The sequence below is a fragment of the Dendrobates tinctorius genome, unplaced genomic scaffold (assembly GCF_039654945.1).
Source record: "Dendrobates tinctorius isolate UK_male_01 unplaced genomic scaffold, ASM3965494v1 ptg000011l, whole genome shotgun sequence".
Lineage (NCBI taxonomy): Eukaryota > Metazoa > Chordata > Amphibia > Anura > Dendrobatidae > Dendrobates > Dendrobates tinctorius.
In genome coordinates, this window is record NW_027361679.1 from 118,001,133 (window position 1) to 118,015,872 (window position 14,740).

Below are 14,740 nucleotides of genomic sequence, written 5' to 3' on the forward strand. Positions count from 1 at the left end.
TACCACTCCTCTCAGCTAAGAACAGGAAACTGAGGCTACAATTTGCACAAGCTCATCGAAATTGGACAGTAGAAGATTGGAAAAACGTTGCCTGGTCTGATGAGTCTCGATTTCTGCTGCGACATTCGGATGGTAGGGTCAGAATTTGGCGTAAACAACATGAAAGCATGGATCCATCCTGCCTTGTATCAACGGTTCAGGCTGGTGGTGGTGGTGTCATGGTGTGGGGAATTTTTTCTGGGCACTCTTTGGGCCCCTTGGTACCAATTGAGCATCGTTGCAACGCCACAGCCTACCTGAGTATTGTTGCTGACCATGTCCATCCCTTTATGACCACAATGTACCCAACATCTGATGGCTACTTTCAGCAGGATAATGCGCCATGTCATAAAGCTCGAATCATCTCAGATTGGTTTCTTGAACATGACAATGAGTTTACTGTACTCAAATGGCCTCCTCAGTCACCAGATCTCAATCCAATAGAGCATCTTTGGGATGTGGTGGAACGGGAGATTCGCATCAGGGATGTGCAGCCGACAAATCTGCGCCAACTGTGTGATGCCATCATGTCAATATGGTCCAAAATCTCTGAGGAATGCTTCCAGCACCTTGTTGAATCTCTGCCACGAAGAATTGAGGCAGTTCTGAAGGCAAAAGGGGGTCCAACCCCTTACTAGCATGGTGTACCTAATAAAGTGGCCAGTGAGTGTATGTTTACATTGAATTTTAGAACCACTGAATCTTACGGGCAAAAACATAGCTGCCATTCCGTACATCTCTTTATTCATTCTATGTAGGTCCGTTGTTTGGTCCACATATACTGCACTATTGCACTTTATATTGTATATTATTTACTTGTTGAGCGATATTTGCTGTTTTACCTGTGTATATATATTTACTTCATGAAGGTCTTTTTGTGACCATACACATTTTATATATACATATCTGACAGCTATTCCCTTTTTGTACTTTCATACTGGTGGTTCATCATACATATAGCTGAGTGTGAGTTTTTGTATTACTGCTAGGGTTAGATTTTACACATACAGACTCTGGTAATATTTGTATCGACCTTGTGACATCTAGGTGTCGCTGATTCTCTCTTGTTTTTACATTGCTATATTATGTATAAAAAAAAAATGTTATCATTAATTTTGCAATAATAAAATTCTAATATTTTATCTACTGCTCCTTCGTCCTATTTTTCTTATGGATTTTTGTTGTAGTACCATGGGTGGGCTTTTGTTTATTTAGCCTTTTTTGGGTTTATAACATACAGGTCATTTGGACTATAAGAAGATTTACCAGCACTTTTTGGATGGAATTATAAAAAGGTACCCATATTTAATATCTGCTCTGACACAACCCGTAGCAGACATACCTTGCAGTAGAGATCCTGATATAGAGACGATTCTCCAGCGGGACTGAGACGGCGGTCTGTGTCAGTTCTGATAGTTCAAGCATTTAGCATCTGGTCAGATACACCTCACAGCAAAGATTCCGATACAGAGACGATTCTCCAGTGGGGCCATGATGGCGGTCAGTATTACGTCTGATAGCACAATCAGTAGCATGCTTTAAAGCACTTTAACAGACGGCAATATTGTACAGTACTGACCAAAAGTTTGGACACAACTTCTTATTGAAAGAGTTTTCTTTATTTTCATGACTATGGAAATTGTAGATTCACTCTGAAGGCATCAAAACTATGAACACATGTGGAATTATATAATTAACAAAAAAGGGTGAAACAACTGAAAATATGTCTTATATTCTAGGTTCTTCAAAGTAGCCACCTTTTGCTTTGATTACTGCTTTGCACAATCTTGGCATTCTCTTGATGAGCTTCTAGAGGTAGTCACCGGAAATGGTTTCCAACAATCTTGAAGGAGTTCCCAGAGATGCTTAGCACTTGTTTGCCCTTTTGCCTTCACTCTGCGGTCCAGCTCACCCCAACCCATCTCGATTGGGTTCAGGTCTGGTGACTGTGGAGGCCAGGTCATCTGGCGTAGCACCCCATCACTCTCCTTCTTGGTCAAATAGCACTTACACAGCCTGGAGGCGTGTTTGAGGTCATTGTCCTGTTGAAAAATAAATGATAGTCCAACTAAACGCAAACCGGATGGAATAATATGCCGCTGCAATATGCTGTGGTAGCCATGCTGGTTCAGTATGCCTTCAATTTTTAATAAATCCCCAACAGTGTCACCAGCAAAGCACCCCCACACCATCACACCTCCTCCTCCATGCTTCACGGTGGGAACCTGGCATGTAGAGTCCATCCGTTCACCTTTTGTGTGTCGCAAAAAGACACGGTGGTTGGAACCAAAGATCTCAAATTTGGACTCAGACCAAAGCACAGATTTCCACTGGTCTAATGTCCATTCCTTGTGTTCTTTAGCCCAAACAAGTCTCTTCTGCTTGTTGCCTGCCCTTGAACTCTGCAAAGGAATACGTGAATTTCGTCCGCGCTGCCCAAATGATGAAATTCCAGAAGGTTAATAAAGTTTGACAGTGGTTTAGTCTACGCGTTTCAAGGTTTTTGCAACCTCTTCTTCAGGAAATACCACATGAAGCATACATAGGTGGTGCATTAAGTACACAGATTTAAAAAAAAAAAAAAAAAAGCTCTAAAACAGTCAAAATTATATAACACATATATACTGAGCAAAAAAGCAAATCTCGGACACAATCTCCTAAAGATACGCCTCAGCTTTCTCCAGATCTGCCGCCTGACAATTAGACCACTCGGCTATACTAACAAGTTCCTGCAAGTGTATCCAATGTGGAAGAGACATATGTTGAAATAAACCATTAGTTAAGAATTAAATTGTAAGGATCTAAATTTTAATCAATTAAAAATAAATGTTTTATTAATATAAAATTATATATATTTTTTTTTAAATCTTAGGTGTGGCTTATTATTCCTATTTAATAATGAATTAGAATAAAGGAAAAAAAAAAAAAAGAAAAGGAAATCACTCATCTGCCAAAGCTCAGTGGCAGAGTGGGAAGGACGATGTGCTCCACACCTGCAATATTGCATACACCTTCAGGATCATACCACAGGAGGAGCACACAGCGCTTCCCCAAATACCACATGGCTGTTAAAAACTCCTGCAGAGTCAGATTACACAGCGACCGGTGCTAGTGTAAAGGGGGTTTTACACATAGCGATATCGCTATAACGTCACCGATTTTGTGACGTGCTAGCGATATCGCTATGTGTGATACTTACCTCCGACCGGCTCCCCCGCTGTCCATCGCTGATCGCATGAGAATGTCCGGTTCCATTTCTCGTTGTCAGCTTCCTGCTGTAACGATAAGCGACACGTGGAGGCGGGCGGGCGGATGTCTTCATCGATGTGTGTGAAAGGTGAGTATCATGCGCTGCTGCATCGCTGTGAGGTCTTTCTGTGTGAAAGCTCACTAGCGATCATTTAGCGATGCACCAGCGATCCTGACGGGGTCGGATCGCTGGTGCATCGCTAAATGTAAAGGGGCCTTTAAACACATACCATAAAAAAAAAAAAAAAAAAAAAATCACTCCTTCAGCAGCGTTATTAACACCACCTGAGGATAGCAAATCATGTCAGAGGACAATTTCTTTAGGACAAAGGAATGATTGGCTATATACAAATATTTCTGAGAGTAATATTAACAAACTTTAAAAAAATATACCAGTAATTATTTTTATAATTATACTGGGGTCCAAAGACAGTCCGGAAAGAGGAGAGGCATTAATGCTCTGTAGAACTACTATTTCTCTGAGTGGAGATAGAATAGAAAAAAAATTGAAAAAAAAACGGGGTTTAGGGATTTCCCTTACCCGCTCTGCGGGAAAAAAAGCGTGAAGCTATATTTGTAATTATGGTGCAAAATGTATCAGGAAGGACCAATAACACCTAACAAGGGGGACAATTAGTTTGCGTTACTCATTCAATTTTCTAAACGCAGCACCATCGATTTAATTATATTACTGTGGAGCGCTTATAGATAATGAACTAACGAATGTCAAACTTTATTAACCTTCTGGAATTTCATCATTTGGGCAGCGCGGACGAAATCCACGTATTCCTTTGCAGAGTTCTGTTTCACATCGTCAAGTGACCGACTTGTGGATCTGTGGCAGCCCTCATCTATACATGCTTTGAATACCTACTACCAGGTGAGCAGTTTTTTGTCAAACCGCTTACTGTATTTGTGGGATAAGACCCTATATTGCGCTTGTCTCCCTCTTTCCTCACAATACTTGCCTGTCCTTAGCAGTGGTTTCCTAGCAGCTATTTTACCATGAAGGCGTGCTGCACAAAGTCTCCTCTTAACAGTTGTTGTAGAGATGTGTCTGCTGCTAGAACTCTGTGTGGCATTGACCTGGTCTCTATTCTGAGCTGCTGTTAACTTGTGATTTCTGAGGCTGGTGACTCGGATTAACTTATCCTCCGCAGCAGAGGTGACTCTTGGTCTTCCTTTCCTGGGGCGGTCCTCATGTGAGACAGTTTCTTTGTAGCGCTTGATGGTTTTTGCCACTGCACTTGGGGACACTTTCAAAGTTTTCCCAATTTTTCGGACTGACTAACCTTCATTTCTTAAAGTAATGATGGCCACTCGTTTTTCTTTACTTAGAATTTGTATTATGACAAGAAAAAAGCAGCTAACAGTCTATCCAGTAGGACTATCAGCTGTGTATGCACCAGACTTCTGCACAACACAACTGATGGTCCCAACCTCATTTATAAGGCAAGAAATCCCACTTATTAAACCTGACAGGGCACACCTGTGAAGGGAAAACCATTTCCAGTGACTACCTCTTGAAGCTCATCAAGAGAAGGCCAAGAGTGTGCAAAGCAGTAACCAAAGCAAAAAGGTGGCTACTTTGAAGAACCTAGACTATAAGACATATTTTCAGTTGTTTCACACTTTTTTGTTAATTATATAATTCCACATGTGTTAATTCATAGTTTTGATGCCTCCAGAGTGAATCTACAATTTTCATAGTCATGAAAATAAAGAAAACCCTTTGAATGAGAAGGTGTGTCCAAACTTTTGGTCTGTACTGTACATTCCCCTAGAAGATCTGTGGGGGTCCAACTTAATTCATATATAAGGAGATCTATTTATTTGGAGCAAACCCCTGAATATAATTATATACACAAGAATCACCTAGTTCTTTGTAATTCACACCAGCACATTTAACTACATTATCTTATGTGTTCCCCCATAGTGCTATTTGAATTTTTTTTTTTTTTTACCTAGGAATGTACCATAATAGACCACAACCAACCCATATTTAAGAAAAGGTAGGTAGGCATTTGCCAAAAAGGAAGACGTGACATTGTTTAAGCCACATCTACATCGGTCAGTGTGTCTATAGACTTGTCAAAAAAAATAGCATTGATAGTCATCACGATATGATGCTGGATCACATGAACGTGTCGCTGTTGACAAATTGTAATACAGGCAATAAAACAAAGAAAGATCCATTTTTCTGAACCCATTTATTGCACAAACTGTACCAACACGTAGTTTATTTAGCACCGGCCAGCTACATACAAGACAGATTCAAGATCATTCAAATCCCTCATGTGAACAAGAAAGCAAGAAAACGCCAACACAAGCTTTCTAGTAGAAGGCTGGATTTGTCCAGGATTAGGAAAACATGGCTAATGCCTTTAAGAAAAGGATTGACACTTGTCCACAGGTTGTGTGTGGCAGAACGGATCAACCAAGCCAATGGAGCAGAGCTGCTATTAAAAGCACTCATTTTTCTAATACCTGACAAACCATTTAAAAAGGAATTCTCAAGATTTAAAGTGATCCTTCCCCACCTCGAAAAAAAAACAAAACAAGTTTGGTGCTCCGCTTTCTCCGCCACATAGACAGAGAATGGAGTAGAAGGCAAGCATTTTGTAAAAGGCCTGCAGAAACAGATCCATGGGGGTTTCAGCAGACAAGTAGGTTAGACCTCATCCCATGCACGAGACTCGATTCTGGAAAAGAATGGTAAGGACGGAGTCCTTATTGGGGTAAAATGTATGTGCTACCACAGTGTGGTAAGACAGCAGCCTAAAATGCAGTTCCGGTACAGGTTGAAAGCGGTGCTATGCAAAGAAAAAAAACTCCACAGAACTATATGGCCCCTTTAACGTGGTGTTTGGAAGTCCCAGCAATACTTCTGGCATATCCCAGTGATATGTGAGTGGTTACTGGTCATCCAGATAAGCCAAGAAGGGGCAATACCTTACATGTAGAGATGCAAGTTTCCTTAAGACAGAAATCTCTTTAGACACTTCACTGACAACGACGAGCGCTCCGTAATCATGCATGCCCTAGCCACTAACCATTGCTCTGGATTTTAGCAGTTTTCCCTTGCCTGCGCAGCCAGCTATACTTGTGTACATGTACAATTACACACCTTTGACTTGCAGCATCCGTTGCCTATGGCACTGCAACAAATACTGATGAGCTGCGAACTACAAGGCAGGATCTTATCTGCCATGTACAGCGCAATGTACATAACTAGCCAGAAAGAAAATAGCAAAGTAAGAATACGAGGTGAAGAGCAATGCAGAACAAAGGCTGCGGTACACAGACTTTACGCTGGATAAGGCATCTCCAAGGGATGGCGGAGGTCAGCACTTCATCTGGAGGTAGGATGAAAGCAGCAATTCGGGAGGGCAGAACTCTCGGTTCCTGTTCACCACACGCATCTGACGTTTGCCTTCAAAGTTGGAACCTACATGGAAAATGAAGGAAATTTAGCAAATAAAATGAAAATATAATTACTTGAAGGGGTTCTGCAGGATTAGGAAAAAAATAAAAGCTTAAAATGGAAATTTTCTTTATAAATAAATTCCATAATTTTTAAACTTGCTCTCTAAACAACAAAAAAAGTGATTTTCTAATCACTATAAAATTAAAATGGACACCACCTTGTTACCCTGACAGAAACCGGTCCTAGAATGTTAGGACAGGAGCCAGTGAGCATGTGCAGTAGAAGCTCCAACCGATCCCTTCACATGAGCATGTGCAGTAGGAGCTCCAACCGATCCCTTCACATGTAGGAAGATGTACCAACAGTGGATATTCTGCCCTAATGGAGAGCAGATTAAATCCAGCTCACCGTTTAAGACATCTTGGGGGTGTTCAGAGGACGCCGCATCAAGGCGTGAAGCAATCACAGAATAGAAGGATCTCTGGATCTTTATACTCACTAAAGTGCTCAGAAGAGAACAAACTAAGTCAGCCCTACAGCTAATATCACATCGATTCGTTTCAGGTGCCTACGCACTCTTAATCACCCTTAGTCTTTTGAATGTATGCCTTGTCTGAAAGGCTCTGCTCCGATCAAGGTCGACGGTTAGACAACATGTTAACAGGATGTTTGAAGAGAATCTTTCAATGTTATGACAGATGTGTCCTTCCTCACCTTCACTCCTGGCTCAACGCTTCATAAGATTGGTGGAGTAAATGACCCCCCCACCCACAATAAAAAGGATTTTGCAAAAACTAGGGAGATGTCTATGCTGTGTGTTAGGGCTGGAATCTGCTGTCTTTGCTTTTACTAGCCCCTCTACCAAAAGTACTAAAACATGGCACTCCCTTGTAATGCAAAAAAAGTTAGACAATTGCAATCCAAAATGAGAAAACCTTTCGGTCTGAATAGACAGTCATCAGTTCAAGAGAATTGTCCATGTCAGTAACAAGGGTGATAGCAGCTGACCCCCTATATGGAACAACAGACTTTAAAAATATGTTCGAGTCCCCACGGCTGCATGTCTCGCGGCTGTTAGAAAACTGCAACATACAGGGGCTGCCTGTTAGGCAATCCATGCATTTGTTGTGGCTGTCCAACAGCCACTCGAACATATTTTTCGAAGTAACCCTGTTGGCGCACACGAGCATGCTCGGATCACTCCATATCCCAGCACGCTCGCTCATCACTACTCATTGCACATTTGTGATTAGCAAGGGCCCAGCAGCCTGTATTCTTTCAGTTGGAAAACACATTGTAAGAAATCCTATTGTGTGACTGCGCTGAAACAGGAGTATAGACTGCAGCCGCTACTGAAGACATTACAATGGAGGATTGCAGTTCTACAATGCACAGAAATATAGGAGTTCTTACTGGCAGAAGCAAGATCCATGTACTGACACACCGCATGCAGCAGAAGGCGATGGTAACTAGAAAAGAGCCACATAGGAAACAATAAGACTGAAACATAACCATAAAGAATTCAGTTTAAAGACGCACACCCATCAGTGTTTATACACTTAAAAAATTGCAAATTATTATATTATAACACTGTGTACTTACAATTGCTAATTTTGCCTTTCTATTCAATTAATTCTTCCCTTTTCCATTAAGTCTATGATATCACATGATTAAAAACTGACTAGCTGAATCCTTCTAAGCTCTATGTAGAAAAAGGAGGTCAGTTTTTTCCTGCGTGAGTCATGAGTCACTGCAAATGTCCCTGGCAGGGGAAGAGGAAGCAGCTGGGTCAGGAGTTGCAGAGCGGAATGATAAATGCTGGGAAAAGAGACTTCCTGTTTCTACATAGAGCAGAGAAAAGAGAAGAATTAGCTGGGTAGAAAGGAAAATGAGTAACTAAGTACACATTGCTATATAATATGATGGCTGCAATATATTAAGAGGATACAAACTTAAAAGGATCTTTCTTCAAATTTTTCAAGTTAAACTGTATACGTGATGTAATTGTGTCTGTAGAGCACAATATAACTTATTTCACCTCACTGTTGCGGACATGGGCAATCAAAGAATTTGTTCTCCAATGAATTACTTTTCGTTAAAGTCAGTATTGGAGGTGGGGAAGTGCAGCCAAGTCACATCACACTACATCTCCGCAATGGAGAGGCAAAAAATAAAAAATAAATAAAATAAAAAATAGTATGCAAACAAAGATCAAGAAAGAGAAAAAAATGCAGCACTCTTCAACTCCGTTAAAAAACCAGAGTCCTTTATTGGATCAGTTGGACAAGGTTAACATAGTTTTTAGGCTGGGGGGGGGGGGGGGGGGGGCGGGCAGTATCCATGTCTCCTTCCTAGGCTATTAACATCAGCCCACAGCTGTCTGCATAGCCTTTGCTAGTTATTAATTATAGGGGGACCCTACGTCATTTTTTTTTTTTAGGGTCCCGCATTTTAATAGCCAGTTAAGGCTTAAGTATACAGTTGTGAGCGGATATTAATAGCCTGGGAAGCTCCATGGGTATTACCCCCTTCCCAGGCTATAAACATTGGCCCCCAACTGTCGGCTTTCCCTCTGCTGGTTACAAAAATTGCGCGGGAGCCCAAGCCATTTTTTTTCTGAAAAATAATCTTATTAAATGCATGCACAGTAAACTGCACACACACACTGTACTAATTGTATTTGTCACAGACATCTGTATAGCTACCTATTCTATTTACTGTTTGCAATCTCTCTTCTGTCGGCTTTGGCAGCGATTTTACAGCACATGGCAGATGAATTGCCGGCTCTTCCTTTATCTATGTTATATACACAATATATGTGTGTGTGTTACTGACACCTATATATCTATGCATTCTATGTGTATATATCTATTCTAACCGGTCAGTGTGATTTTACTGTAGGCGGCACATGAATTGCCGGCTTTTCAAAGGACACCGAGTGCTGTGCGATTTTTTTCTCCCACCCATAGGCTTGCATTGGAGAGTCTTGGCGACAATTGCAGCATGCTGCTATTTTACACGGCAGGCTGAATACGCCCGAGAAAATAAACGGTGATGCAAGCTGCCTCGTTGATTAACACTGGGCCGAGTGCTATGCGATGTCTTCTCGCATAGCACTGGCCCGTATACTATGCTAGTGTGATGCCTGCCTTGAAGTGTAACTACGATAAAACTTCTATGTATCTATCACACTCTACGGAGGTAATTTTTGTTTATTTGTGATAAATAGCCATTGATCCATTAATGCAGAAGAACAGACAAGGAAAAGCTGAGGGCACAGCCAGTACCTGTTCTCCATCATAGCAATATACACAGATTCTGGGCTGACAGAGAAAAATGAGAGCATCTCCTCTTCCAAGACCTCCAGTGTGCCCTGTTTAGAGACAAACATGTATTCAAAATGATCTTACAAGACAACCAGCAGCAGAAATCTAAGCGTATATCCAACACCTGCATACGACTGTTACTACATGGACTAAAGCTGACAAGTCTTTACAGGGAATCTGAAATATAAGAAAAAAAAGTGTTAGATTATACTCACCGGGGGGGGGGGGGGGCGTGCCGGTCCGATGGGTGTCATCTTCATACGATGACATCCTCTTCTTTCCTTCCTGTCGTGGCTCCGGCGCAGGCACACTGCGCAGAGTCCTGCAGTGCACAGGCACCGGACCTCTCCCGGCGTCAGCGCACTGCAGGACTCTGCTCTGCCCTCAACAGGGCAGAGCAGTGCGCCGGAGGCACGACAGGAAGGAAAGAAGAGGACGGCATCGTATGAAGATAGGAGGCGCCGGACTGGACCACGACACCCATCGGACCGGACGCCAGGGTGAGTATAAACTCTTTTTTCTTATCCTTCAGTTTATATCGGGGGCTTATCTACAGCATTACAGAATGCTGTAGATAAGCCCCTGATGGCGGTGCCGGCGGCTCATACTAGAAAAAAGGTGTGACAGATTCCCTTTAATAGGCGCTATAGCAAGATCTGATTAATAGGACATATCATTGTCACGTCAAATTCTGCCAGAGAATCCCAGCATTGGGATCTCAGTGCCGACGTCACACTGTCAGGACGCCATTACCCTGCAGATTAACTCCATATCTGCTGATTGATAGAATGATTTTACATGAATGGTTCCCTTTTAAAGTTACACGTTTGGATCCTGTGGATCTCGGACTTTTAGGAAGCGCGTCTTCGGCTCTGTTTAAGTCAAAGATGGCCATTGGTGGTAAAGTGCTGAAAGGCATGTAACAAATATGAAATCCTACCCCGAGGTGCATTTTCTCTAACATGTTAAACTTTCCCTTGCCGCAAAAAAAAAAAAAAAGAGAAAAGAAAAAGTTAAAGGGGTTGTTCACTACCAAGACAGCCCCTTCTTGATCTGAATGTTTGGTGCTGGTAAAAATAAAAACACCTATACTCCCCTCCCGTTCCAGCAGTGTCGGAATTCTCCTTCCCACGCTCACATGCGGTTGTTATGGCAGATGAACTCTGCACCCACATAGCGCTGGTGTCACTGTCCCCGCCTTCAGAGAAAATTAATCATCAAGGAGAAGTCAGATAGTAAAGCTGGTGCAGATTGGGCTCACCTGTCACCGGGAGACAAGTATATGCGTTTTTATTTCATCAACGCCGAACACTCAGACTGAGAAGGGGTTGTGCTAGCAATGTGTAACTTCTTTACAGTAATCAAAAATTAAAGGGGTTGTCTGGTCTTAAGCTGCAAGTCAGATGACCACAAGTATGAGATATAAATACTCCCGCCCAAAATTCGAAGACAGTTTCCGGCCTTGCTCAGTACACTTGCACTGAGCAAGGTGGCACCCATATAGCTGGCCTGGAGCTTGCATATTGCATACTTGCGGTTACATGACCACCTGAAAGAAAAACGAGTTAAGCCCCCGTGACACATAGCGACGCACCAGCGATCCCGACAACGATATGACCTTGTCAGGATCACTGGTGTGTCGCTACATGATCGCTGGTGAGCTGCGAAACAGGCAGATCTCACCAGCGTTCAGGACAAGCGACAACGCAGGTTTACAAGCGCGCGTGTCGCTTAGTTACCCGGCTGTGCACCTTAGATACCTGCGTGCTGGCGTTGGGAGCTGATATCCAAGGTAAACAGCGGGTTTCTAAGCGCCGCAGGGCTTTAGATTATACTCACCCCGGGGTCCTGTCCGGTGCCTCCCATCATCTAGAGATGACGTCCTCCTTCTTACTTCTGCCGCGGCTCCTGCGCAGGCGTACTTTATCTGCCCCGTTGAGGGCAGAGTAAAGTACTGTAGTGCGCAGGCGTCGGACCTCTCTGACCTTTCCCGGCGCCTGCGCACTGCAGTACTTTACTCTGCCCTCAACAGGGCAGATAAAGCATGCCTGTGCAGGAGCCGAGGGAGAAGTAAGAAGGAGGACGACATCACTAGAAAATGGGAGGCACCGGACCGGAACATGACACCCACCGCCCTTGCCCCCGTGAGTATAATCTAACTTGTTTTTCTTATCTTTCAGGTTACATCGGGGGCTTATCTAAAGCATTACAGAATGCTGTAGATAAGCCCCTGATGGCGGTGGCCGCAGCTTATAGGCCGAAAATGGGGTGTCAGATTCCCTTTAGAGTTTATAGTGTTTCTTCATTTTAACCCATTTGCAGCCAGCACAATTTTCACACAGAAAAAAAAAAAAAAAGAAAAAATTCTTAACCATTGGTACATGACGTCTTTTCAAGGTGAAGCGTAGTCTCCGGTTTATCCGCTGATAACACTCTTCAGGGGTATAAGCAGGATGCTCTAAAATGCAGAAGAAAGGCATTAATGGAGCAGATTTGCATAAAATTAAGTGATTTTAATTACAATAGTGTTATAGTGCACAACAGGCAGGAAACACATGGATATATAGCACTGTGCTTTTTGTGGCAGCAGTACTTTAGGTCTGGGTACCTCAAGCGAATGTCCTTTTCTCACTCCATTTTTTACAAAGTGACTCATCGCCCAAATAGCTTTAAAACTAGCCTTCAACTAACTTTAAAGAGGTTATCCTACAAATATTAATCATCTATCATTAGATAGGCGATAAGTGTATTGTTATCAGAGTCTGACTGCTAGAATTCCACCAGTCAAGAGAACAGAGAACGGAGGGGTGGTGTGCATGCATGACAACCAGAGCTGTGGAGTCCGAGTCATGGAAATTGAGGAGTTGGAGGTTTGGCTTACCGACTCCACAGCCCTGAACAACCACTCGCTTTACTTCAAGCGTGTAGTGCAGTATTGTGGTGTTGTATGCACCACTCAAACATGGTGAAAGGAGTGGTGGCCACGGATGTGTCCTGCTGAGTTTCAGGTAACATAGCAAGGACAAGCTCTCCCCTGTTTCTCCTCATTTTCAACGGACAGTTTCTCTGAAACGGCACCACATTTGAGATTAACACATGCTTTCTGTATTGTGGACGTCTGCCTGGACTTCCTATTACCTATGATTCAGGAAGCATATTATGGCTGACAGTTTCCTTTTAAAAACGGAATCCGTCACTAGGTTCATGCTTCTTAATCAAAAGTTAGTCAAAAATAAAGTTGGAAGAGAGAACATGATTCCAGCAGTATGGCTCAACAAAAAAACAAACAAAAAAAAAAACAATTAAAAAAAAAAAAAAAAAAAAAGTGTTTAGGGTGCAAAAATATTTAGAAAGGACATTTCTGGTACTGGACCAACCCTTTTACATCAAAATCTAAAAAAGTGACATCTTTCAGGAGCAGGTAGGTAATATATTTTAAGTGAACACACAAATTTGTCGTAGAAGTTTGAGGGAAATGTTAGAAGTACCACACACCATTTTATTGTAGTGCTGGAGTGTTGCCTCTAGTGGAAGGTCCCTGACCTTAGGCTGATACTTACCCGCTGCTGCTCTCATCAGTCGCCATCAGTTTGTGACCTGTAGGATCGTTCCAAAGTTTGCTGGGCAATCTGGAGGTCACTTTTAAATGCAAGTTTTGGAGAGCCTTGTTCTGGCTCTTAAAGACTTACACTGAGTGCTAGTGATCGTTTCTTCTGACTTCCGTCCAGTCGTAAGTTGTGTTTACAAGAGGGCGCGGCAGGACCAGAGGGGCAACAATAAAAGAGATGAAGATGGAGGTCGGTAAGTACAAGACTAGGGTCAGGTACCTTTGATTAGTAACACTATTCCAGCTCTAAAACAAAAGAGCAGATAAAGCTTGAATGGTGCTTTAACCCCTTCACAACACATGACGTACATTTGCCATGTATAGTACAATTGATCAGTAAGAAGTTTTAAAAGACATGGAGATATTAATATAAAAAAAAAAGAAAAAAAAAAAAAAAAGGCTCCCCGAAATACCTGTCCTCTCATCCTTGCATTTATTAACCTTCTCTTTAGGTTTCCTCACTTTCTGATCAAGGTACATAAGCAGTTTCTCTTGCTCTTCCCCAGGTCGGTTCATAAAATCATTCCAAATCTGTTCAGAAGAGAAAGACATATTGTGAAAATGTCAATAACTATGAATATTTACAGTACATACAAATCATGCACACCCCAATGCGAAGCACACATCATGTAGGAGTGAACAGCAGGGAAGGGAACACACACACAAAAAATAACAAAAACGCATGGTTCAGGACATTCTAGCAAGGTTTACAGTGCCTACAAGTAGTATTCAACCCCCTGCAGATTTAGCAGGTTTACACATTCGGAATTAACTTGGCATTGTGACATTTGGACTGTAGATCAGCCTGGAAGTGTGAAATGCACTGCAGCAAAAAAGAATGTTATTTCTCTGTTTAATTTTTTTTTTAAATTGTGAAAAGTTTATTCAGAGGGTCATTTATTATTCAACCCCTCAAACCACCAGAATTCTATTTGGTTCCCCTAAAGTATTAAGAAGTATTTCAGGCACAAAGAACAATGAGCTTCACATGTTTGGATTAATTATCTCTTTTTCCAGCCTTTTCTGACTAAGACCCTCCCCAAACTTGTGAACAGCACTCATACATGGTCAACATGGGAAAGACAAAGGAGC

The 14,740-nt window shown here is 42.2% G+C and overlaps 1 protein-coding gene across 6 annotated transcripts in view; it reads right to left on the reverse strand.

Moving 5' to 3' along the window:
- Positions 1 to 5,479: 5,479 nt before the first annotated feature.
- The window catches only part of R3HDM4 (R3H domain containing 4), a 57,692-nt gene continuing 48,431 nt past the window's right edge, over positions 5,480 to 14,740 (reverse strand). For 3 of the 6 annotated variants that reach the window (XM_073546912.1, XM_073546920.1, XM_073546928.1), the window contains 5 exons: positions 14,062 to 14,179; positions 12,414 to 12,499; positions 10,003 to 10,088; positions 8,129 to 8,184; positions 5,480 to 6,736 (listed from right to left, as the gene is read on the reverse strand). In XM_073546912.1, the coding sequence (XP_073403013.1) occupies positions 6,633 to 6,736; positions 8,129 to 8,184; positions 10,003 to 10,088; positions 12,414 to 12,499; positions 14,062 to 14,179 (450 nt within the window). In that variant the 3' untranslated portion in view covers positions 5,480 to 6,632. Of the gene's footprint in view, positions 6,737 to 8,128; positions 8,185 to 10,002; positions 10,089 to 10,165; positions 10,219 to 12,413; positions 12,500 to 14,061; positions 14,180 to 14,740 lie in introns of all 6 variants that reach the window. The other 3 variants (XR_012220477.1, XM_073546940.1, XM_073546947.1) reach the window with 3 other exon arrangements.